The sequence below is a fragment of the Thunnus maccoyii genome, chromosome 22, assembly GCF_910596095.1.
Source record: "Thunnus maccoyii chromosome 22, fThuMac1.1, whole genome shotgun sequence".
Taxonomy (NCBI): Eukaryota; Metazoa; Chordata; class Actinopteri; order Scombriformes; family Scombridae; genus Thunnus; species Thunnus maccoyii.
This window is the reverse complement of record NC_056554.1, coordinates 11366014-11390597: the sequence shown is the minus strand read 5'-3', so window position 1 is coordinate 11390597 and position 24584 is coordinate 11366014. Positions and strand designations below refer to the sequence as shown.

Below are 24584 nucleotides of genomic sequence, written 5' to 3'. Positions count from 1 at the left end.
CATTCGGCCATTGATTTTTCACTAGGGGGATGAGATATGAAATGTGCCATTTTATATATCACATCTGAAATTCTCACATACTGTTGTTCACATGAGAAGCAGGTGTTTCTATAGCCACTAGCTCTCATTCGCACATAGACGGGTGACAAATTAAAGGACAAACCAACATAAAGGGTCTTAGTAAGGTGTTGGGTCACCATGTGCTGCCAGAACAGCTTCACTGTGCCTTGGCATTGATTCTACAGACTCTGAACCCTACTGGAGGCATAAACACCATTCTTCAAAAAGATATTCCCTCATTTGGTGTATTGATGATGGTGGTAGAGAGCGCTGTCAAATGCATCAAAATGTCCCGTAGGTGTTCAACTGGGTTGAGATCTGGTGACTGTGAAGGCCAAATCATGTGATTCACATCATTTTCATACTCATCAAACCATTCAGTGACCCCTCGTATCCTATGGATGGGGGCACTGTCATTCTGAAAGAGACCACTCCCATCAGCATAGAAATGTTTCATCATAGGGTAAAAGTGATCACTCAGAACAACTTTGTATTGATTTGCAATGACCCTTCCCTCATGGGTCAATATATGTGCGCTGTCCAACACAATTTTCGACCCTATTTACTGATGTCTTTCCTATAGATCTGAATGCAGATGTCACTTAGTCACTGTTCCTACTGAAACACCAGACAGTTGAGCAGTTTTTGTGACTGAGGCTCCTGCCAACGATGAATCCTCTTTCAAAGTCACTTAGATCTTTTTCTCTGGCCATCTTGATACAGAATCAGAATCAACTGGGCCTGCTCAGCATTTTCATACATGCCACAGAGCATAATTGGATGTTCACTGCTTAATTGTACCATGCAGTGCATCTGTGTGGAAGCATCTGCATTCAGTATGTTTTCTCCACTCATTTATTCAGGTTTTTCCTTTAATTTGTCACCCGTCTTGTATACACGCACATGCAGACTCACGTCCTCACACAAACCAACCGTGGACACACATATTGCTGACATGAATGGCAGACAACGCTTTTCCAATACCGTCTCCTCAACCAGACAGCTCACAAATGGACACTGGTCCTTATCAGCACATCCACAACATCTGTACTCCATTTCCCCTCCTGTGCTACACTGTTGTAAGGATCTTTTCTGTGGAATTGGATGTACCATCATCATACAGGACAGGAATAGACTGTAGACTAGCATGTAAACTAACAAAAGATCACATACTCTGTTAAGTCTGTTCACTGTGCAGAAATATCAAAAATGTGTTTTGAATACAGAAAAAAGACAAATTGGAGTGAGGAGAAATATATTAGAGGAGTTTAATTTTCATTTATATTAAGGATTAAAAAAATCAGTTATGGGTTAGGAGATGGGCGAGTTAGAGAGGGGGGAGTGATGCAAGTGCAGCGGACATCACCCTTAACTGTCAGCAACAAGGATATCTCCAGTCACACAGATCATTGAATGAAATGTCTTCCTCAGCGGGGCTTGGAATGAGCTATTCCTTCCATCATAAGCATGTAAATGTTAGTTAGTAAACATTCTATTTGTCAAATATCTTAATCCACTCTGATAACCTGTGAAATAAATACATATATTCAGGATGGGTGTGTCCTCCTTTAGTATCATTAAACCTCAACTAAAGCATCTTGACAGTGTGACAGGTTTCAAAATAAAGTTCTTGCACCTATACTGTATTTTGATAATTTCTTTGGGGCTACAAAGTGCTCTACTTTAGGAATATTGAACACATGTCAACACTTGGTTTGTGGTTAGGGAGGTGAGAACAAAACCATTAGCAATTAAGAATTTCAATCTAAAGTCTGATGGCCTAGTCAGTAAAATCAATATACACTTGTGCTAGCCAGAATATTCTCAGTTGGGTAAACAGCGCAGCGTGAATAAAGGATATTTTGACTTTAAAATATTATACACTGACTACAATCTTTGTATGTGCCAGTAAATATCTGTGTGTCATAACACTGTAAGTATCCCGAGTCAATGGGAAGTGAGCAGCAGTGCTTCTTGTTCACCACGGCATTTTGTGCCATGCAAGCATGTTCCTGGGCAGCATCAAAGGCCCGGGTTGGCTTATGAGCTTGCGTAACAACTCATTAATAAAGTGGATAGGGGCCAGAGTCACATCTTCAGCACATTTCATGAACCTGCCCGAGTTTGCAAATGCCAGTCAACGTGATGCAGCAGTGACGGCCAGAGCACTTTCTGTCCACTCAAGTCATATCTTTAAGTGAAGATCCATGCTTGAGCATATGGGCTAGAGAAAGTGTCGTAGCTGCAGGTCCCCCCCTCCATCTTTTGATGCAAGATCCAGGCTGTAATAAGAGGAGCCACACATCTCTGGCAATTTTTCACAATGACTCAGCCATCAATCACAGTGCCAGCTCTGTAGAAAGGGGCTGAATTTCTCCTTTTCTTCCCGCAATAGTTTACATGCAGGATATACTTAAAATAGGCAGTGTATGAGAAGAACATGATTTCAGAGAGATTGTGACTGCTTATCACACAGTATTACAATGGGTTTATCAGCCCTGTGGAAAAATTAAATGAACCACATGCATTAATTCCCATTTTTAATATACTTCTTTATCTGTGTAGGGTTGAAATAATGGGTTTAGGAATGTTCATTTGTTTCATTTTCACCATGCAATGTTCAAAATCAAACCAGCTTCTAATTTGTGAATATTTCCCTCCAATAAACATAAGTACGAGTATATTAAAAACCTGCATTAAGCAATATTCTTGATATTAACATTGAATCAAGTGACTTTGCATAATGAAAAAAGATCACCTCTTGTAGCTGTCAGCTGTAGTGGTAAGTGGACATGTTTGTTCATACAGCTCTAAAAAATTATAGTTTATTTGGGATTTTTTTGGAGTTGTTCTGGCCCCTATTGGTTAATAATTCTTTAAGGCAGCTTTAAAATACACTGCTTCTTTGGTTTGCGTCAATAGAAATAGTTATAATGTGGACTGAAGAAGTGAACATTGATATGCAAGTGTTGCTAAGGTAATTAATATGTACTACTTACATGTGCATGTTTTTATATACTTTTTAAAATTGAAATGATTGAAAATTACCATTCAGCTTTTGACAAGTTTCACTTTTCAGAACAGTTAGCTTGTAGGACAGAGCATACTTATCTCTCCTCTTGGCCCCTGCCGGGATGAACGGTCGAGATTCTTTCATCATTCCTGCACAGCTCATCAAACTCATGTTAAACATACAGTATCTGCAAGGAATTCATTGGTTACACCAGCAATGATATTGAAATATTTATTACATCTTATGAAATCACTGCTTCTATTGTAAAGCAGACCAGAGCATACAGAGCACATCCACTGTTGCTGGGCCAAAATTTATTTGGCACTAAAATGGACAGAGGGCTAATGAGGGATTAACTGATAATTTAAAAAAAAAAAAAAAAAAGATCGTTCCATCATTTAGAGGTCCTTTGCCGTTGTCCATATAAAAGAGTTCCCAAGACCCAGACAAAACACCAGAACTTTTGTGTAAGCTAAGTGATAAATCTTAATCAGTAATTTATTTGTTGGCAAACAAGTTTCACTGTTACAACAAATATTAGTTATGAGGTCATTCAACTAGGAAACCAATACAAAAAGGAATAAATAAGAAGCCATAATCATAGCCAATAATAAAAAAATGTATCTGTGCCACTAAACTTACTTCCATCCTCCATTTTATTACTGTTTATTTAAACAAATAAATAAATATATTTTCTCCTTGAGGAAGAAAAAGAAAAACACTTCCAGTTTTTCTCACTCCAAAAGCTCTTTCTTTAATAAGTAAAACAGCCATCTTTCTTTTTTGTACAAGTGCCTATAGTGCTCATCAAAGTTTAACTGGTTCTCTTTCTGAGAAGCACAAGTGTTTTCTGAATGCCGGTAAGAGTTGCACAATGCACTATGAACCTTTCTGAGGGACACCTCATGATTAACTTGGACTGATTCGGTCTCATTGATGATCACTGAATCAGAGCTCTGCTATCTACACAGTTAAAAAAAAGGGAAAAGAAAAGAAACGGAAACAGATAATAGACCTGAAAGCAAAGGTGAATACGTTGCACAAAAATGCCTGTACGCTAAGTGTTTTGTTGTGATATTTTTTGTGTTATTTTGTTTCTATTTCGATGGTCATTTCTTGGAAAGTGATAAAAGAGGAAAACAAAAAACGGACTGGTACCAGAAACCCAGAGAGGCCAGCACAACAGAACAAAATTGCTCCTAACCACTACATTTACAGAGACAAAGGGTTTGCCTGGAACAAAAAAAGCATACTATTATGTGCAATGCTAGTTATCTGTACAATTACATAGAAATATTTCATAATTCTCTTATTAGTTTTTTTCTCCCTCTTTTAACAACTGTTATTACAGTAAAATGAAAGAAAAAAAGAACAGCTATGCTTGAAAGCATACGATCAATAATTCCTTCATGGTAATTGTTCAAAATGTGTTTTCTTTTTTTTTTTGTCTTTTTTTTTTCATTGAAGGGACACTTCAGCAAACAAAATGTGCTGCAACTCACCAAAGAGGAAGAAAATCTTTCAAAAAGTCAATATGGATACAGAAGTATAATAAAATAGTCCTTTTTTTTAAATTCCCCATTTATTCTGGTGAAGTCTACAGTTTAGACTTGTATAGTTTGGGGCTATGCAGTTCCTTTTGACTGTCACACTATATCTCTGAGACCTAAAAATCCTGTGTGAGCAATTGTCTCTTTTCACACTGAGACAAAACACGCCAAACCACACAGGGTTGGAGGGGGGTGGGGGGGGGGGGGGGGGGACACAACATCAACAGATTCCCGCAATGTCTAACCAAATATAGTCACATATTCGCCCCCATTCGTAGCAATTATTATCCTGTTCGTGGTCAGTAACAGCGAGAGTACAGTCACTTGCTCCGCCTCAGTCTTCGGGACACAGAATAAAAAGAAAGGCTACCACTGCCAACGACTGATGGAACAAGGGGGACACAGGAAAGAGAAGAGGACTACGGTGATAGGAGGGACACTGGTGGGGTTTTTTTTGTGGGCCTATAGGCTGGTGACCAGGTGCGAGGGCTCCTGGTGGGCTTCCTCGGGTGATAGATCCTCTTTGTTGGGGGGCACGATGAAACCATCGCTGCTGCCTCGCCCTAGCTGGTAGTAGGAGTGCAGCTGATGAAGGTGATTACGTGAACCCAGGTTGGGCATGCTCTTATAGTAAACATCATCCGAACTGGCCTCTGGGCTCTTGGCATCCCCGGCGTCCTTGGAGCCGTCAGCAGATTCTGCAGACACGTCGGGCAGGCCGGGCAGCATGGGCATGCTGGTGTAGAGAGAGTCTCTCTGGTGATTGTGGGTGGGTGACGAGCCCTCGTCCTCGGTGTGCTCGTTGGTAAGTAAGGGAAAGAAACTTTCGCTGTTCTCCTGGGGGATCCTCCTTCGAGACGAGGAGGAAGTGGTGGCGGATGAGAAGGGGTGGTGGGGCAGTGGGAGGGGTGGCGGCACTGACTGGTGGAGGTGATTGTGAAGGTTGTCCACCGCCTGCAGGGACGGGGGCGGTCTTTGAGGCAACAGAGGGGCATTAGACTCCTCGCGGATTAACTCCAGGCCCAGGCCTTCGTCGTGGTGTGGACCAAAGGTGGTGTGGTCATCTAGGCTCAGCGCGACATTCATGCCCATCCCCACTCCCAAGCCCATCCCGTAGCCGCTGTCCTTGCCGCCGTTGCTAACATTATTGACCAGCTTATTCATTAGGTTCCGGTTTTGCTCGGTTGAGCGCTCGTGGGAATTGTTGAGGTAGGAAGGGATATAATTGGAGGTGAGCTCTTTCAGGATCTTCTTTTCCAGGGTAGTCTCCTTGTGGTTATAGCCCCGGTCAATGATCTGAACACAGTCACTCATGTACTCTGCGCTAGCGATGCTGTAGCTGTTGCCATGGTTACCATTCAGTGGTAGAGTATCCATGACACTTGTATCCCGGGCATTGTTCAGGATTCCCTCTGGAATGACAAACATGGGTTGGGTTGGGGGGTAGATTTGGCGCATGAGAAGGGTGAAATCTGATGCTATTGCCACAGCTACACAAATTACACCCACACATTATTAGGATTATGTAAGACATAAAGCACAGTATTTCCATTAAAAGCCTAGATACAGTAAATACAGACATCATACACACTTACCTTGTTACCAAAAAGTATTTTCAAGGCCTAATTTAATTTTTATATTAAATTTAAGTGATTCATATGGCAGTGATGAAAACACTGATATATGTGCGACACACACAACAACACAAAGCTCAAGCACAGCACAAAAACATAAAGCTTATACACTAAGTTCAAGCAAACAAAAGCAAAAAATCACAGCCATGCATAACACTTAAAGTAAAACACAAACCAGCTATACATTTGGACCCCAGCCATATTGTCCCATATGAGCATTGAAATATAACAAGAAGAAAATATTTACTGATGTCTGCTACATCCGTGTGAGCATAACTAGCCATCCCTCCAAATATGTACACATATTTCAGAATCAAACCACACTGGAAGGATGGAAACTTTCTGTTCTCTCTGTTGCATGAACATGTAGATTTCATATTTTATGAACATCAAAGCAATTTTTTGACGATAATTCAAACGACCTCAGACAAGGCCATCCAGCTTGTTAAAAGTGTCAAGACTGTAGTCTGACCTCTTGAAAATTTGACAAGATGCATTTCTGAGACCTTCAAGAAAGTGTATTGGCTTGATCAAAGTGAATGGTTAAAAAAAAATGTGTACATGAACAAAGGCACTGCTGTTCAATATTCACTGCGAAGAATACAGATCAATTTATATTGACGTGCCTTATGAAATGTTGAGGTAAGTCTGAATGTTGACTGTAATTGGATTAGTTTATTCAGAGTGTGATATCAAACGGGCCAATGGATATTTGCCCGCCTTGTCTTTTTTCACATCTAGTAGTGCAAACTAAAGTGAGCAGTGATAATAAGTTAGCTAAACTGAATTTTACAGGTCTATTTGAAATGGTGAGGGCCTTTGTAATATTACTTCCAAAGGGAATGACATTTTTTTTCATTACCCCTTTGTCAGCACCGAGTGAAAAGAAAGTAAAGCCAAAGTCAATTACATTTGATAAGCAATGTTTAGTTTGACTCCCATACTTGTCTCTCTGTAGGGCTCTTTTAGGGACAGCATGAGGGAAAGGAAAGAAGAAAACACAATAAGCATAACAGTGACAGGTAAAATAGAAATGTGCACATACAGTATGCTGATGACGCATCAAGATAATGTTTCTGGAATGCAATTGTTTTATGTCACCATGTAAATTCTGTGTACCCACAGAAAGAACCACAACATATCTGTTAACAAATATAGAAGAAAAGATTTTTCGCTATAACTTTGCAGGATCCAGGGCATAAAATATGGCAGAGGTACTTGAGCGTCAAACGCAGCAGTAAATCTAGTGTTGCATTAGCATTTTTATCCTTCCAGATATTTCTTTTACATCTATAGCGATGTAAGTGAATTATAGCCTTCTGTCATGAGCTTGAATGCAGCACTTGTACTGCATGCATAAATTATCCACTGATCAAAGCTCTCTGTAAGTTTTACACAAGTTTCTCATTTTTACAGACTCGCAAAGTTACGGCAATCTCATATTGACTGCTGAGAGCTGGAATAATATAAAAACAGCTTTTTCACAGAGAAAAATTGCAGTCATACTGATCCTAGAATAAAGTGGATTGCTCATTGAACAGAGATGGTTTCAAATACTCAGATTATATATTTATCTTATTACATACTACTGTAAATATCAGATATTTGCATTGGTAAGTCCTTCGCCACAGTCAAATTCATCCCTCAAAAAACCGCAAAATAACATGTAGATCAAATTTACATTGACTTCACCACCCACATTTTGAATACAGAAACTTGCAGTTCTTACATTTAAAATTAAAAGGCAGTTTGTTTGTAAAATATGGAACTTTACAAAAAATCCTGAAAAGAGGGTTTTAAACTGAACTATTTATGCCTTAAAATCAGGATTTACAATAACACTGAGAGAATCAAATTAAAGGCAATCTTCATCTCGCTCTTCAGAGTATTCTTTTTCACGCAATATAAATGATTTGCATTTGTGATTTTGACATTAGATTCAGTGAAGATTATTGCAGAACAATGTTTGACAATCCAACAGCAGCATTAAAATAAAAGAAATACTTAAACTAAAAACAGAGAGACAGAAGACATGGCACACAAGCTTTACTTACAACATTAGAGCACATTTAAAATTAATGACTGGTGATGTATCCGGCTCCTTATGGGCAAGATTCCTGATTTTGGAGGATTTCCTCATTTTCACAATTTCCATGTCAGCCAAGGTAGGGTATGAGTGAGAGTGACTCTTGTGTTTGTATGAAACCAAATGTAATGCCCTGTGCAGAAGCCGAAATACAACCCCAAGTAAAAAGCCAATAGCAACACATTTGTGATAAAGCTTTAGTTTTTTTCGATGCTAACACACAACATCTAGAGCAGTGTTTTTTAATTAAAGTCCTGTAAAAACCCTCAAGGGTTTACACTGGCATTTCAGCTTAGTATAAGTCCATGACTTTAAAGTTGCTTTCAGTTCCTGAGCAGGAGAAAAGATGTGCAACCTCAGAGGTTGTCCAGGACCAGACATGAAAAAACACTGCCCTAGCCACAATGTTAAAGAATGAAAAGAAGCTAGCACACCTTGTGTGTTGTACATGCCCAGAGGGTTGTTATAGACTGCCGATTCCCCAAGCAATGTATTATAGGGATTGTTAGTGCCATGAGGACGTAGGAGTGCATTAGGGATAAGATGGTTAGCCATAGCCCCTGGAGCAGCCAGAAAGAGACAGAGAGAGTGAGACAGAAAAAACAGAGGAGAACAAGAGCAGAGAGACAGAAAAGGTATAGGTGGGTGGATAAATTGAGATATAGACAGAGAGAAAGAGAAAGAACATACATATCAGTTGGGCAGATGCAGCTGAGCAATGACAGCCATTAACATTCAAATGATCACATGATCATTAATATGAGGGGGTTTTGCTACATGAAAGTGGCAGAGCTGAACTGACATGGCTAATGGGACCGATGGAAAGTGTGTTAATTGTATAGTTTAATGCTGGCCATTAGTGTTGAACCCGTTTTTTGTGCTCCACATTCAGGCAGCAAACACGCGTTAACAGACATAAATTACAAAGAAGCACTGACAAGGCCAACACAACACAGAGTGTAACATTTCTAGACTCAAACAGAACAGAATACAGTTATAACTCAGGAAACCGTTGGTCTTTGAGGCTCCAAATTCTTGTAATCGAACATTTGCTCCCCTTCAAACAGCTATTACTATCATAACTTAGCAACTGTAACTAAGCAAGGGAGGCCTGTCAAGCTTTTTAGATTTCTTTGCATGTTGAAGGGGTTTGCATGGGGAGATACTTGGCACTTGAAGGGTGTTTTCTAACCTTTCAAAAACCAAAAACACACGAATAAGATCTTTGTGGAGGATGGATTAAAAGGATTCACAATTTTTCGAGTGTGTCTTAAAACAACAGTCAGGTACCCATGTGAACACTGAAAAAGGTTTTGCTCGCTGTAATCATTCCTCCTGTTCATACTGGCTATTCAAAGATCCACTTCAAATATGCTTTCAATGTAGGTGATGAGGGCCAAAAACCACAGTGTGTCCACACAGTCATTTTGTGCAAAAATGCATTTAAAAGTTTATCTGAAGTTTATATGACGCTTCAGCAGTCTGAGTTAGTCGTATCAAGTGGATATCTGACACATTTACAGTCTTTTTGGCATCAAATTCCATCTTTGTGTTTCCCTGTTGAGCTGCGGTGGAAGTTTAGTAACAAAAAGAGGGACTCTGGCACTAAAAAGACTGTAATGTTGAAAGATATCTACTTGATTTGACTAATTTGGACGGCTGAAGCTTCATATTAGCTTCAGATAAACTTTTAAATACATTTTTGCACAGAAGGAGGCCTGTGGATTTTGCCCCCCATCACTTACATTGTAAGTGCATTATGAAGGGATCTTCTGATGGCCAGTATGAACAGGAGGAATGATTACAGTAAGAGTAACTTATTTCAATGTTCAGTTGGGCTCCTGACTGTTGTTTTAAGACAAACTTGAAAAAATGGGAACCCATCCTTTAACAGTGTGTGTGTTTGTCTGCTCTAAGATGCAATTGTTAGCATGTCTGGTTAACTAGCTTACAACCTGCAGTAACTAAGCATTACTCCCATGGCCAAAGAGCATATCATAAACTAACTAAATTAGCTTGTGGGGTTACATGTTACGTTCAATATAAGCCTCGTTCACAAGTATTTCTGCACTGTATGGAAGCCAGATCTGGATGCTGTCAGTTTGGGGTAATGTTAGCGTCTGTCATCGTGCTCTTTAGTGGTTTTGGGAAAGTTTACATCCCAGCAACCCCACCCAAAATAACCAGATAGTGTTGTTTGAAGTTGATGCTGAAGTGAAAACACAAAATAACTGTCTCATTATTACATTTTCCCTATCATACTTTTCAACCAATTTGTGAAAATGTTAGCTTAATTAGCCCGCAAGCAAAATCAGTCCTTGGAGAAGCCTGCTTTTATTACCTCTGTCTAAAACCAAGGACCACTTGTTTCAAAAATTCATTTTGAGTTGAAAATCTGCTACGTTATCATTGTAAACACCATGCCAGACGGAAGTTTGATAGGCATAGCAAGAAGGGCAGAGCTTAGTGAGGGGTCAAATGCTGCACTATTATTATTGCTTATGGCATTGGTAATTTTATGAGCTAAAGTGGGATGATATTACCTTTTCTCCAAAGAGCAAAGTTCCCATTTTGTCTGATTTTCTGATGTGCTGCTGCAGAAATAACCTCTGAATGAAGTGATATGTCCTCTCTTTAGTCTAGATGGTCATTACTTTGTTTAAGTGGCGCCTCCTTCGCGCGGAACAGAATAGATGCTCATTTTCTGTTTATGCGATACATGTCCTCAGATAACTCGCTGCCAGGATCTTACCCGAATGACTCATCACGTTCTCAACCACATACTACTACACCAAAGTAACCTCCCCAGTCTGAGCTCTGTGATTAGCAGCAGATTTGAAGGCTGCAATCTTAAACATGAATGGTGCGCATTCCCTGATGTTTGTTTTTCTTTGCTGGAGATAAAAATAATTTATTTTCAAGTATTTGAATACATTATGCAGGATATCAAGTATGCTGAAAATATTTGTGACTTGCATTCATTTCCTGTTTACAAGATTTTTTTTCCCCCACGACAACATGATATGGTATTATTTTTAAATAAAACCAGATTCGAGGCTTATGAGGGCAAAACATGCATGCGCTTCAAGTATGCACTATGCCAGAGCAGGTAAACATCTTTTATATGAGGTACAAGTATACAGCAATTAGTTCCTCTGGCAAGGAGTACTGTTCTTTTCTAATGCTCTGAATCTGTCATACCAACGGAGAAAGACTTTTATATTACCTCCCCATCTTGTAGAAACTTCCTCTGTACTTCCTGACAGTGTTGTAAATGCAGAAATCTTTTCTATCTTAGCAGACTCCCCTTAATGACATTTGAAAAGAATTAAAGTGCTGCTGATTTAAGCTTGTCTTTCAGCATTATTCTCATTTTTTAGTTAAGTTTTGAATTAATTAGGCACGTATTTATTATAATTTAGCTTGAAAATCAGAATGTTGTTTTGATTTGGAAGAAAAAAAAAAACAAACTAATTATTTGTTGCTGTTGCACATTGCCCTAATTACAGTGTATCCCATAAACACCAGCCCCTTTTTGAATTCTCCCGATGACAGATCCCGCACTTATTGTGTCTGCATTTGATAAATTGGACAATTTCCAAAACCACACTGATTGTGTAGCAATAATCCTGAATGCTGGGATAAATTGAACATGCAACGCTATCAAGATGATTGCACGACTCCGCTCTCGAGGAGAGCACAGCGAGAGTGTCAGCTGCAAGCTCGCTCTCACGTGCGGGGAGACGGGGAGAAGCCGGGTGCTGAGAATGAAAAGGACAAATCAGCAAGAAATATTCCCTCCTCAACGCATAATTCCTTAATAACAACACGGCAGCAGCCACGGATAAGTGCAGTTCTATTTGCATCTGTTCCTTATGATACTTGTGATGGCAGAATGCACTTCCCGGCGCACTCTTGAGTTCCTGTGAGTGCTGTCTTTACCAGATCCAGCTTGGTAAGAAGCCAGGTGTATAAAATTGCGTTAATAATTTCTATCTCCGCCTTTTATCTTTATGGAAGATCCATGTAGGCTTTTCTTCAACTCCGGACCTACTGCTCAACCTCCCGCCCCAAGTCAGCCTCTCCACAATGGATAAAAGATGTGTCTGTTGATGGCACTAAGCTGAGTACCTAATTATTGAGATCTTGACACTTCCTCCCTGTGTCGAACATTAATCCATCATTGTAACTCTGCATTAGTGTCTACGCAAGCAGGCGCCCAGAGCGAAGTTAGAGCGTGAGCAGTGTGGAACTCAAGCCCTCCATCAAGAGATGCGATGGTTGAGGAGGGAGAGTGTTAGGGAAGGATGCCTGAGAGGACAGTATTTGCTACTTGATGTCAGATGTAGTCTGGTATCTACTTTCTGTGTAACCTGAGAGACTCTGAAGTTAAATCTATTGAGTGTGCTGCTGTCAAAGGCATCATGGTAAAATACTTTTTATTAACGTGATTCTGAGAGGGAATTCCACTGGATTGATTTTTAGGTTGTTATTCAGCATTTTTTCTGAGAGTATCAGCCTAGTTTCACTTTCAGGGCTGTTGCAGTAAGATGGCAAGGCATGGTAATGTTTTGGGGGGAAAAAAATGAAGAAATTGTTTTTCAGCCACTATTAAATATGTATGCACGACTATAATTGACATTAAAAACCTCCATTTTGTTTTGTACAATTTCATTTAGTCTATGATTGCGTTTTTTTTCATTAAGGTTTGATTAATGTCTTCAAAAGCCTTTTTCAATGAATACTCTTTTTAATGGCTAGACGCTAGAAAAGATTTGTCGGTGGTACAAAATAACAGATATAATAAACAATTTTCTGTCGCAGTATGAGACCAAAAAAGGCTGTCATCCTTTCAATCTCTGCCTTGTATTCACAATCACATCCTCTTTTATCCAGGCAAAAATGTTTACACAAACTCGCCCAGCTATTTGTGTGCTACGTGGCTACTGACAGCAGTTTTGGTGCATTTCATTTCTAATGTTTAAAGTCCGTGTAAAGCAATGATAAATATGTGTTCTGAGTTTTTCACACCACAGAAAAAATTGTTATTAAACACCCAGCCAAATTTGACTGATTAAAAAAATCTCCTAGTATTTAAAATTAGGTTTCAAAATCATGGAAAAATTCTGAGCTCTGAAACACTGGGGGCGAGTCTGCTGAAGGAGTTGAAACCAACTAAACAGCCTCTGAACCTCTGAACTTAACAATTTCCTTTACACGGACTTTAAGAATTTGCTTCAATATTTGGTGAAAATTAACAGCTGAGTGGAGAAATGTGTCTTTTACTTGGGATTTTAATTATTTGGAAGCAAACTATTGTGAAATTACTTATTTGCCTTGACTTGCCTTGAGGTTTGTGGTTGAAAGCTTTACTTGAAAAAAAAAGTCTTTTGATACACCAGAGCCCCTGTGTCACATTGAGTGGAAAATGATTATAACTACCATTCAAGAAAAATAGTGAAGCTTTTGTGAAAAAATGCCTGTTAGTCCTGAAATCTTAGATGAAGGCCAGTGTATTGAGGAGTCATTCAAGAAAACATTTGCTGTGGGACCAAGTACCTCTGTTGAGTGACGCAGAGCTGTTGATGTCGCCGGTCATAAAAGAGGACTCAGACTGTTTTCTGACTGTGTCATTCCACATCCGACGGATACGGCTCTGCGGAGACAAACGACATGTCAAAACACGTCAGTATATTCACTCTGCACACTGTCAGTTATACAGATAAAAAGTTAAAGATGAGAGAAAAGTTAAATTAAATGAACATCACCCAGACACAAACAGTATTATTTGTTATGTTTCATTACAACATTTTACCCACAATCACTCACTTAATTTTCTACACAATTATCAGGCAAAAAAGAAGCTGTCAGCTTGATACTTGTGTTTAAACCACGAAACATCTCAGCGACGGGGATAAGTAACCTCCAATTAAAGATGAGCATCAGTACTGGGATAGGTGAAGCCAATAATAAAGTCATCAGTCAAGCTCTCCGAATCAGTGTCTCGGGTTGCAAAGGCTCAATCCAAGAGAGTTCATCCTGGTTAATTATGATAGAGTCCCACGGGCTGTTGCACAAGCTAAGGGTCTGGATATCCATCCACAGAGCCGACTACTTTCTATCTTGTGCCAGAGGGGCTTGGCAGTGGAATTCAGATGAATATGGAAGAGGGTTGGTGATGTTGAAAATAACATAAATGTTTTGTGATGGAATAATCAACTTAAAAGATAATTACTGTTTATTACAACCTGTATCTTATTTTTGTAGTTTCGGTCATTATTCCTATTTTTAATAATAACATTGTGCTCACCAAGTTCAAATGGTAAACTTATTACCCAAAAACTCCCAAAACTTCTTACCCAAAAGATGTCACTGGTATGTGTTTGTTGGCTTTCCTATCATCCAGTGATCATCTTAGTTGAGGAATATTTATTAAAATATGAAGCTAAAGCCAGCAAATGGTAGAGACTGGAAACAGTTAGCCTAGCTCTGTTCAACAGTAACAAAAAAAGCCTACCAGCACCTATCATGTTTCTGTAATCCATACAATACCTAAAGTGTAAAAGCTACAAATTCACAGTTTTCCAGGGGAGATAATGTGCATGACTATTTCTTGGTTCCGAGCAGTTGCCAGGCAACCAGCAGAGCCTCCAGGAAGTTACTGCTCCCAGCCAAGAAATAGTCATAACCTACATAATCAACCATAACACAGACATTTCAGCTTTTGTATGTATTAAACAAATGAGATATAACATGTTAATTAGTGAACTTTAGACGTGCTAGTAGGTGGATTTTGTACCGTTGGACAGAGCAGGGCTGGCTGTTTGTCTCTGTTTCCGGTCTCTGTACTAACCTAAGCTAACCACATGCTGGCTTTAGCTTCATGGCATCAATCTCCTCATGTGTTACTGTTGGACAGAGCAGGGCTACATGTAGGTGTTTTCCTTTGTTCCGGTCTTCGTGCTAAGCTAGGCTAACCAGCTCCTGGCTATTGCCTTATATTTAATGGACAGACATGAGAGAGAGCAATCATCTCATCTAACTGCCATTAAGTGAATAAGTTCAGTATATTTCCCAAAATTGTGAACTTTTTCTTTAAATAAAGTTTTGGCATTCTTGTTCACGTTGTGCTGTATTTCCTGATTGAACTGTATGGTTGTTTTCAGGTGCAATGAGGGTGAACTGCCAACATTTTGGGTGCGCTCACTTTCAGTTTTAACTTAAAATACAGACGTTTCGATAATCTGGTTAAACTCCTGGCTTGTTTGCAACATGTATGATCTTCTGACTGCTTGTGATTCTTGCCCCGTAGGACTGTGTTTTAGTGATGTTGTGCATTCCCAGATCTCAGTTATTACTTTGGTGAGTGCAATATTAGCGTAATCATAGAAACAATTGCAAAAACTCAAAAATAAGACCCTAGGTGCAAGAACTAGAATAATCCTTTAAAAATATGATTCACTTGTCACTTGTAAAGGAGGGTGAATCCGACACCTGACACTGCACTCAAATATCTCTTTCGACTGTCATACCAGCAATTTTCCATGTGCAAAATAATAGCAAGGCCAAAGATAATCATGACAGGGCATCCAAAATAGTAAAGCCATGAATAAAAGCATTGCTTTCAAGACTTTGTTTTTCTTAAACACCTCAGACAGATTTCAGCTTAATTAAGTCATTGCCACAGACATCAACATTAACTAAATTTGGAGCAACTGCCAATGTAGCTTAGTCAATCTCTTCCAGAAATTCACCATCGCAGGATGCCAGTTAGACTGTGAACATTTTTTTTTAATTCATAAAATCTTAATTATCACATCATAAATGATGTGGAAACTGCCCACGCAGAGGTGTTATGATCAATACTGCGCTCTCAGAAGGATATGTCGTTTTAGGCACTTCTGTGTCAACAGCGGATGACACACAACTCATACATTTTAACAGCAACACAGCTACTGACACAGCTGATCTCATTAACATACCGTTCGTCATGTTGTCCCCAGCACCGGAGACACAGATGGGTTGAGAATGACACTGCTATTTCGTCTTGTTTTTTTTGGGTTTTTTTTTTTTTTTGGACAGATAAAAACTTCAACCATTCATAGCCGGTGGGTTAGAATGTACTTTGCTGATTACACATTCATTTAGAAGCCTGAGAGTTACAGCAGTAAACAACCACGTTTTTCTGAGTGTTTCCATTCCTGTCTTGCTCATATAAAGAGACTGAGCATGAGGTTAGAGCCATCTTGTCAAAGCACTGTGTATAATTAAAAGCTTTGATCTGTATGTGGAATCCAGCTTGTATCGTGGGTTGCCACTGCATGCTTGACTCTAAGGACTATTTATAATTGAACACTGGAAGGAAATCACACTCTTTGGAATATGGATATGATGTTCAATTATAGTGTATCATGGCGATTCATCCTATACTTCATGTCAATGTGGGAGGAATCCATTAACAATTTACTTTACAAGGAGACTTACCACAGAATACACACATTTTGGCAGAGACAGTGGATTCTGCATTTCTGAGCATGAACAAATTCCTCACAAAGCTTGAGCCAATACTTTAGTCAGCGTCACTGTATCAGTGTACAGCCCAGGCCTTCTCCAATGCAAATGAATTGCAGACTGACTTCATATAGTTAGAAACTGTTTAGATCAACGCACACTACATTTTCCTGCTATCAAGGATATGTGCTGCACTTTCTTTGAAATCTATCATGCATACCTACACAGTCACCTTTGAATATTTTTCTCATTTGTTCTCTAAGGAGGAGCGCAGATCACTTTTTTTTTTGGATCAAGCCTTCTACCAGCGCAGGCTGAAATATTGGACAGCATGCACATACTGTATTTTAAGATACAATTCTGTGGCCATTCAAAACTACAAGGACATTAAATTGTGGTGTACTGGTAAGATGGTTAAGAAAGAAAAGGCAAAAACTAACAAAAGGTGAACAAGAAAAGTGTTCTGCCACCTGTGAACCTGTAGAGTAACGTCCTGGAGCGCGGGAGGCAGTTCCCTTCCCAGAGCCGATGGAGCTCTCCACACTTTTGCCACTGCAGCAGTGAGTACGCAGGCATTTCCCATACTCCTTACGTACCTGGATGCAATGAAAACACAGTGAAAGCTTGTACACACAAACAATTAGACTAAATCCAGTGGTCACAATCTTAGGGCATTTTCACACTTGGCGTATCTGGAGATGCCTCTCCAGCATGTTTGCTGAAGCATGAAATGAATTTAATGATGGGCAGTCAACTGATGTCACATACAATTTCTAGGTGTTGGGAGCTTTTTTTTTTCTCTGAAACAGTTGTTGCCAGGTGTGAAGTCACACAGCACATCTTCAAACAAATGAATCCATACCTTCTTCTGCAGCACACAGTGGAAGATGAAGATGAACATTCCCTGCAGGGAGTTGAAGATGGTGAACAGGTAGGCCATGACCACGGTGCTCTCGTTGACATACATCAAGCCAAAGGCCCAGGTCAGGCCCAGCAGACAAAGCAAGGCAATGGCCCCAATCACCCATGATCTGCAATATAAAGAAATATCTTACAAACCATTTGACAAACTCATGATGTATATTCTGTTTAAAACTTCTGAAAAGGAGTGTAAATTTTGTGAGGATAAATGGGGGTTGGCTGATTTTAAGTTTGCTTTTAGTGAATTAAAAATGTAAAAAGTACAATCAAGGTTTGCCTATGAGAGGGAGAAATGTCACAAAACAAATGAAATGACAAATGATGATGACAAATAAATGTAATCTTTATTTTCTGTTTTTTCCATCCTCTTGGCTACCTTTTCCTTTCCTTCCTTGCACTCTTTCAAGTGATGCCATTGCCTATTTGAAAAACCCTAGATGATCATTAAACCGCAGATTCATATATACAATAATGGAGGTCTGTATAAATGAGAGGGAAACAAATATGGCATTTTCATTAGAAGACTATTTACATGAATATATTGCGTGTTGGATTCGATTGCCTGAGAGTTGAGATAGGTGTCTTGTAAATTCTTATTCAAGCTGAAAGGTTCAACTGAGATAAATGCTGATGGGAATGCAGAATCTATTAAGAATGAAGGACTCTATCTACATGCCAACGCATTGCGCAGGGAAGTGGCATTTTTCTTGGGTGCTCTGAGGTTCTAATTCCACCTGCACCCTTTTGGTATTTTGGTGACTCCCTGTGAGTTGCAGTAGGCAAGCCAGGCTTAAGATTAATATCTGCCATCCACAACAGCCTGCATGTATGAAGATCTCTCCTTTCAGTTGATTAAATCCTTCTACAGCCAGGAGGTAGGTGCTTTCTGTCTGCTAATTTGAGTGGCACGTATTGTCAAAGCACAATTATGCACGTCAGAATAACCAGGATACCTTGATTAAAAACTGTGCAAACATCACCATACTGTCTACAATAACGGCAAACCTCTGCACTTGTGCACATTAATGGTTGGTTATACGTCTGTATTCTAGCCTCTCCCTTTATGTGGTGCAAATTAGCAGAGGTGAAAAGAGATGTAGGCATTATCAGGATGCGTGAGATGGCTGCTGTAAACATTATGTGGAAGAGCAGAATCATAGCTGGTCTTATCACTGTTATGGTTGAAGTTCATAGTGTGTTACTGTAAATAGGAGTAAACCTAATGAAGACCTTTTTACCTTATACCTTATTTTTTCTTTACAGGCGACAATTGGGCCTCTTGCAAGAACCGTCTGTATGAACAAATTTGTTGTTAAATGGTACATATGAGTGATATAAGGGAATTTGTAGCATTCACCAATTTTCTTGTACTTAGAATTTTATTAATTCAGTGGTGGTCTAGGCCTGTTTTATGAGTCATGAACAGACAGTCTGCCTTTCTTCACAAGTGGATAACACGTTTGGCTTTAGAATTTTAATGCCTTAATCTGAATGAATTTGCCTCAGGGTCTATGCAAGTCACAGTCCAGCATCATCCTCTGTAGGTTACAATATTCTCCCATCTAATATCTCCACAACTGTCACGTTCCCTTGACCGCCTGTCATATTAATCACAGACCACTCTGCTGCCATTTTTTAGCATCTAACTTCATGCCAAACCATTTCCTCTCCATTTCTGTCACAGCGCAGTGCTGCTTTGATGACTCTGTGTTGGCAGCTCATAATATTTCCTAATTGTTTTGGGTCCTCTACTACTGACTGCTAAATTTGGTATTTTTTTCTATATTATGCTCATCTGACAGCAGGACTTGCAGCTCCATGGTTTGAACCTCTTCTTTTTATTCTTTGTGAATTTTTGTTTTTGTGAATGAAACTTGTCCATAGAAGAGAAGAGGAGTGGAACAGGTAGTCTTACAGTGTTATGGCATTTTAGGGCCATTGATTATGCCAATAATCGCATTTTATGAACACACGTAACTCCTCATGAACAGAAGGTGTTCAAACAAGCATTTTACAACAGCTTTATGCAGGTAAGAGTGTTTACTACTACTGACTAACTTATAGTCAGTATATATGCAAGCCTTAGAAAAAAGTAAGAATGTTCTTGCATGAGGTCCAATATCATCTATCACAACAAATGTGGTTTTTCTATGGTTTAATGAAATTCCAAGAAAAGTGTGCATCATTACGCATGGAAAAAATGGTGATAGTCTCACATTCAATGTGTCCCCTAACATGAACCAATGGAAATATTAAAACTGTGCCACACCTCGCTTGTGCAATGCACAGTTGACTGCACTTTGTACCCCGCACCTTGATTCATGAAATTAACAACTTTATGTATTTATATGGTATGAAAATATCACTATCAACTGACAAATGTGACTATACTTACAGTAGTAATATTCCTATAGAGTGCACTGTGAAGATACAGGTGCCATTTAAAACTAATCTCGCTTGTCACATCTGCCGGCTATGTATATCTAAGACAGGAGTGCTGTGTGCACACTAATGCGGCCTTCAACATGACTGAGTGCTCCGCAGTAAATCATGTTAATGATTCAGAGAGGCAGGGAGATGGATTTGGGTCCTGATTTGTTCATATGGAGGAGTAAATGAAAGATGGCATTATGGGGAAAAGAGCCCTTCCAATTTTGTCTTACTTGATCTCAGGTTCATAGTCCTGATAGCTGAGCGATATGATGTGAACATTCCAAAAAAGAAAACAAGCAGAAATAAATCAAATCACATAACAAAGAGGTGGAGAGGTGTAATCCAAAATGTGTGGCCACCAGTACAGAATACAAATTTAGACATTAAGAGGGAAACAATACACCAAGAAGGAAGATGGTTAATTTTGACAGAGGAGATTAAAGCTACATTGACTATATCCACATCCAAACAGACGTTCATACATTTTGGGAAGGTATTTGTTAGTGATATACAGGTGCTAACCATAATTATCTCTGTTCACAGAAGTATCTAGCTCCCCTCATAAATGCTGGCAGACCTTCGCGTTTAAGCTGTTATAAATGGGCCAGGTGTGCAGCAAAATTAATGATTTATGAATTCACCACAGCAACCATTCAACATAATTTTCCCAGGGCTGTCTTAATGACCTGGTGGGAGAGGTACTTCATCAAGGCGATTGCCCCCGGAATGGACACAGAAACACAAGCAGTGGGTACAAAAGAAAAAAAAGAAGAACAAAATATTGTCCTCTAACTAGCTGGAGTTTTGTTTCAAAGGATAGTGGATGAGAGAGTCACAAGAGGTCAGAAGAAATGCATCAGAGAGGACAGGATATGAAGAGGCTACGACTCATATCGCACGCAGCTTATCTTCCGCAGTTATCAGATAAAAAATACGAGGATGAATTTGAGCGCTGCATGGTACTGTAGGAGTCTTGAGGCAAAACTTCTGAGATCACATAACAGTCACTGAAAAGCATAACAGCTCACTTACAAATGAAGGGGGTGAATTTGAATTGAGTTTCATCCTGTCTGGACTGATGCATGCCTGAAAGCTACTGATACAATATCAGTTACAGATCCTCTTGGTTCATATTTTTTGGCATTATTAGATTCAGAGTTGTTTATGTAAAGTGTAGTATTTGGCAAGGCAAATTTTAATTAAATATATGTATTTTAAACACATTCTATGACGTCAAATATAGCATCTAAGCAATTTTAGTGCTTAAGATCTGTCAGGCTGTGCAATATATAGACATATACTGTACATCCCCAAGGGCTTCAGCAGAGCACTTCGGGGCTTTCAAAGTACAAAAAAAGTGAGGAAAGCTTTATTGTGCTAATCGTTGAGCAGAAACTCTAAAAATGAGCAATTGTAGGCAGAGAACTACTTCAGACTGTGGCATCAAATTACCACCAATTTCCTTCAAAATGACTTAATTTGCAGAGGTGCCATTCACTGCAATGTCACAGATCATTTATGTATGAGATTGCAATTGGTCAATTCAACTTGTTTTAAATCTGCATAAAGTCCTTTTATAGGCTGTTACTGGGCGGAAAAGAGCAAGTGCTGTGATCAACCCAGACGGGATGTTAATTATTTAACCAAAGGTATGCTTAAAATGCTAATCACCTCAAAGTGTTTAAGACATCAATAGTGCAAAGTTTTTGATGTTGGCGGGGAGGTTTTTATCTTTGACATCATCCTCGTTAGCATATTTCATTTGAAGTGTCTTATCTGTTTGGGGAGGAAGATATGCGAGATAAAATTCACACCTTTCTCTAAAAAATGTTCAGTCCTTCATATTCTCAATGTGACGCATTAATTTGGTATTTAAAGCCACACTGGTGCGAAAGTCACGTCCTAATCCATGAATCACGGGGGCAGTGGCAGCCGGCGTCTCCATTATAGAGGGGTGGGAGGGGAGGTGGGGGGCACATCAAACACAATATCAATTTTATTCTACACCCTCTACTGAGAAATGCTGCATCTTACCAGTGCCACTCTACAATGACACATCCATCATAATAACGGTAGCTAAAATGAAGAGGGGGGGGGGGGGGGGGGGGTGGAAGATGAAAAACAGAAAGATGTTAAAGATAAATACAGCATAAGATAAAAAGACAGGATGCGAGTGCTAATCAAAAGAAGAAAAGCAAAGTGGGGGGGGGGGGGGGGGCGGGGGTGGATGCACAGTGAAAGAGACATGAAACATTCATATTAAAACAAGGCAGCATGATGAAACCTGAACAGAAAACGTGACATCAAACCATAAAGAGGAACCAAATAGCAAAGAGATGAGACAAAATAAGACACACCTCATTAAACAACACTGAATTGGCTTAATTAACATGTGATATTACTCTATCATCACCAAACCAGTTCACCTTGATAAGTCAACGCTAATATGAAAAATAAAGCAATAAGGGGTCTCTAAAGATCAACTGTAGATCATTTTGTTCGACTCAGTTGTAGGAGTCAAGGCTGTATTGAATGTAACACTAACACAGTACTGAGAGAAACACAAAAATCTAAGCAATATCGTTCAGCCAGTAATACTCACAACGTGAGTCAGTTTTCTCAGAGTGTTTGTGTGTTGAGTAATGGGTCTTGGCTTAAAAACCGTGTCAGATGAATGAGCGCTGACAAACGCCAAGCAGCTTCATGCCATTTTCCAATGGTCATCTGAAACATTGTGGACTGTTCCAAAGTCAGTAAGAATAAGGTTCAAGGGGTCAGTTGTTTGGTACATTATGGAAGGCCAGTGTTATAAATCATATGACACTGAGAACTCCAGCAGTCAATATTTGTCTGCAGAGCAAACTATGCAATGCATCTAAGAGGAACAGAAGAAGTGGGTTTTTGTACATGAATGGAGACTTGGAAGAAGTCTGCAAAGCAAATGAGTAAATATAAATGTTAAAATAACACAATTGTATTCTATAAGTTGCTGTATTTTTATGCCAGCTGCAAGTACTTATTTTCAATAAATGTCTTACTCAATGGTGTATCTGCTGCTCTGGTCCAGTCATGGTCTGGGGTCAGACTGTGAGTACAATCATAAAACTGTTTTCATAAGTTTGCACTGGGTGATCTGGCAACAATACAAACACTTACAGTAGAAAACCCAAAGCTAGATACTGATCATTTACAAGACAAGTATCAGTGGCTAACCCAGATGGCTGTGTCAAGGCTTCCTGCAGCTGCTTCACAGTTCTCTAGCCATAACCAAATTCCAGTTCTTTCATTGCTGCAAAGTGCATATTATTGATTCATTTTTTCTTTGTAATTCACCAAAATCAAATAGGACAAAAAGATACCACAGAGAATGTGACAAAAAGTTGTAGAGGTGCCACTGATTGGACATACAAGAAGTTTCAAGTTTGGATTAACATATTCTTAACATTGCAGGGAAGGAATGTGCCTTATTGTAGCTTTGACATAATGTGGCAAACAGGAGTAAATGTGAAAATAGTGAGTGAGGAACACAGGATAACAAAACTCCAAACTACAGCAACTGGTGTTTCATAGAAGCAGCAAAACAAGTGGAAGCAGTACATCTTTAAATGTCGCCCCCTCGTTCTATTGTCATCTTCAGGTGACTGCAGCGTAGGTACAGGTTACACTTTGGCTCTGCTCAAAAGCAGCACTTAAAACACTGTGGGTTGGCTCAGGAACATCCTGCAGTGAATTTGTGATGGAAAAGCACATTGGCACAGTACAGTCTGACATGGTGCAACTAAAGCCTGCTATATCATGCTCGCAGAAGATTGTTTTTTTTAGTTGTGTATCACTGTGCTGAGAGGAGTGGGGCAGACAGGGGCCACTGTGCTGAGACAGAACCAGTGATGTGTTGCCACGAAAAAAAACAGCCAGAACGCCGGCCATAAAGTAGACTAATGTTTCCAGAGTGACTTAAAAAAAGCAAGGCAGACAGCAAAAACATAGCAGACGACACCCTTATCCATCATAGCAAACAGGCAGCAAAACAACTTTACGCCGTCTGTAGAACGAGCCTGCCCTGACACCAGGTAGCTGGAGCTTACGTCAAAGACAATAAGACTGAAAATGCTGTGTCATTCTACAGGGTAAAGAGACCTTTAAAATAACATTTAAATCCTTTTTCTCACGTAGAAATGTTTGTGAGTATAACTGAACCAGTCTGTCAAGTCAAATCCATAGAGTTTAATGCACAGAGGATAATACTATTGAACATGCAATCCTTCAATAGTTAAAGCTGCACTGATCACTAGCGTTTTACCATCTTTTAGCACATTGTTTTGGTTTTCTGAAACTTAATTGTTCTGTTTCATTCTAATTGCTTTTATCAATCTCGT

At 39.4% G+C, this 24584-nt stretch overlaps 1 protein-coding gene across 17 annotated transcripts in view; it reads right to left on the bottom strand.

Annotated features, from left to right (window-relative positions):
* Positions 1–4495: 4495 nt before the first annotated feature.
* Positions 4496–24584, bottom strand: part of LOC121888982 (adhesion G protein-coupled receptor L3-like) — a 244565-nt gene continuing 224476 nt past the window's right edge. For 11 of the 17 annotated variants that reach the window (XM_042400642.1, XM_042400643.1, XM_042400644.1 and 8 more), the window contains 5 exons: positions 17717–17885; positions 17325–17450; positions 13903–13999; positions 8778–8903; positions 4496–6035 (listed from right to left, as the gene is read on the bottom strand). In XM_042400642.1, coding sequence (XP_042256576.1) covers positions 5086–6035; positions 8778–8903; positions 13903–13999; positions 17325–17450; positions 17717–17885 — 1468 coding nt within the window. In that variant the 3' untranslated portion in view covers positions 4496–5085. The remainder of the gene's footprint in view (positions 6036–8777; positions 8904–13902; positions 14000–17324; positions 17451–17716; positions 17886–24584) is intronic. The other 6 variants (XM_042400651.1, XM_042400652.1, XM_042400653.1 and 3 more) reach the window with 1 other exon arrangement.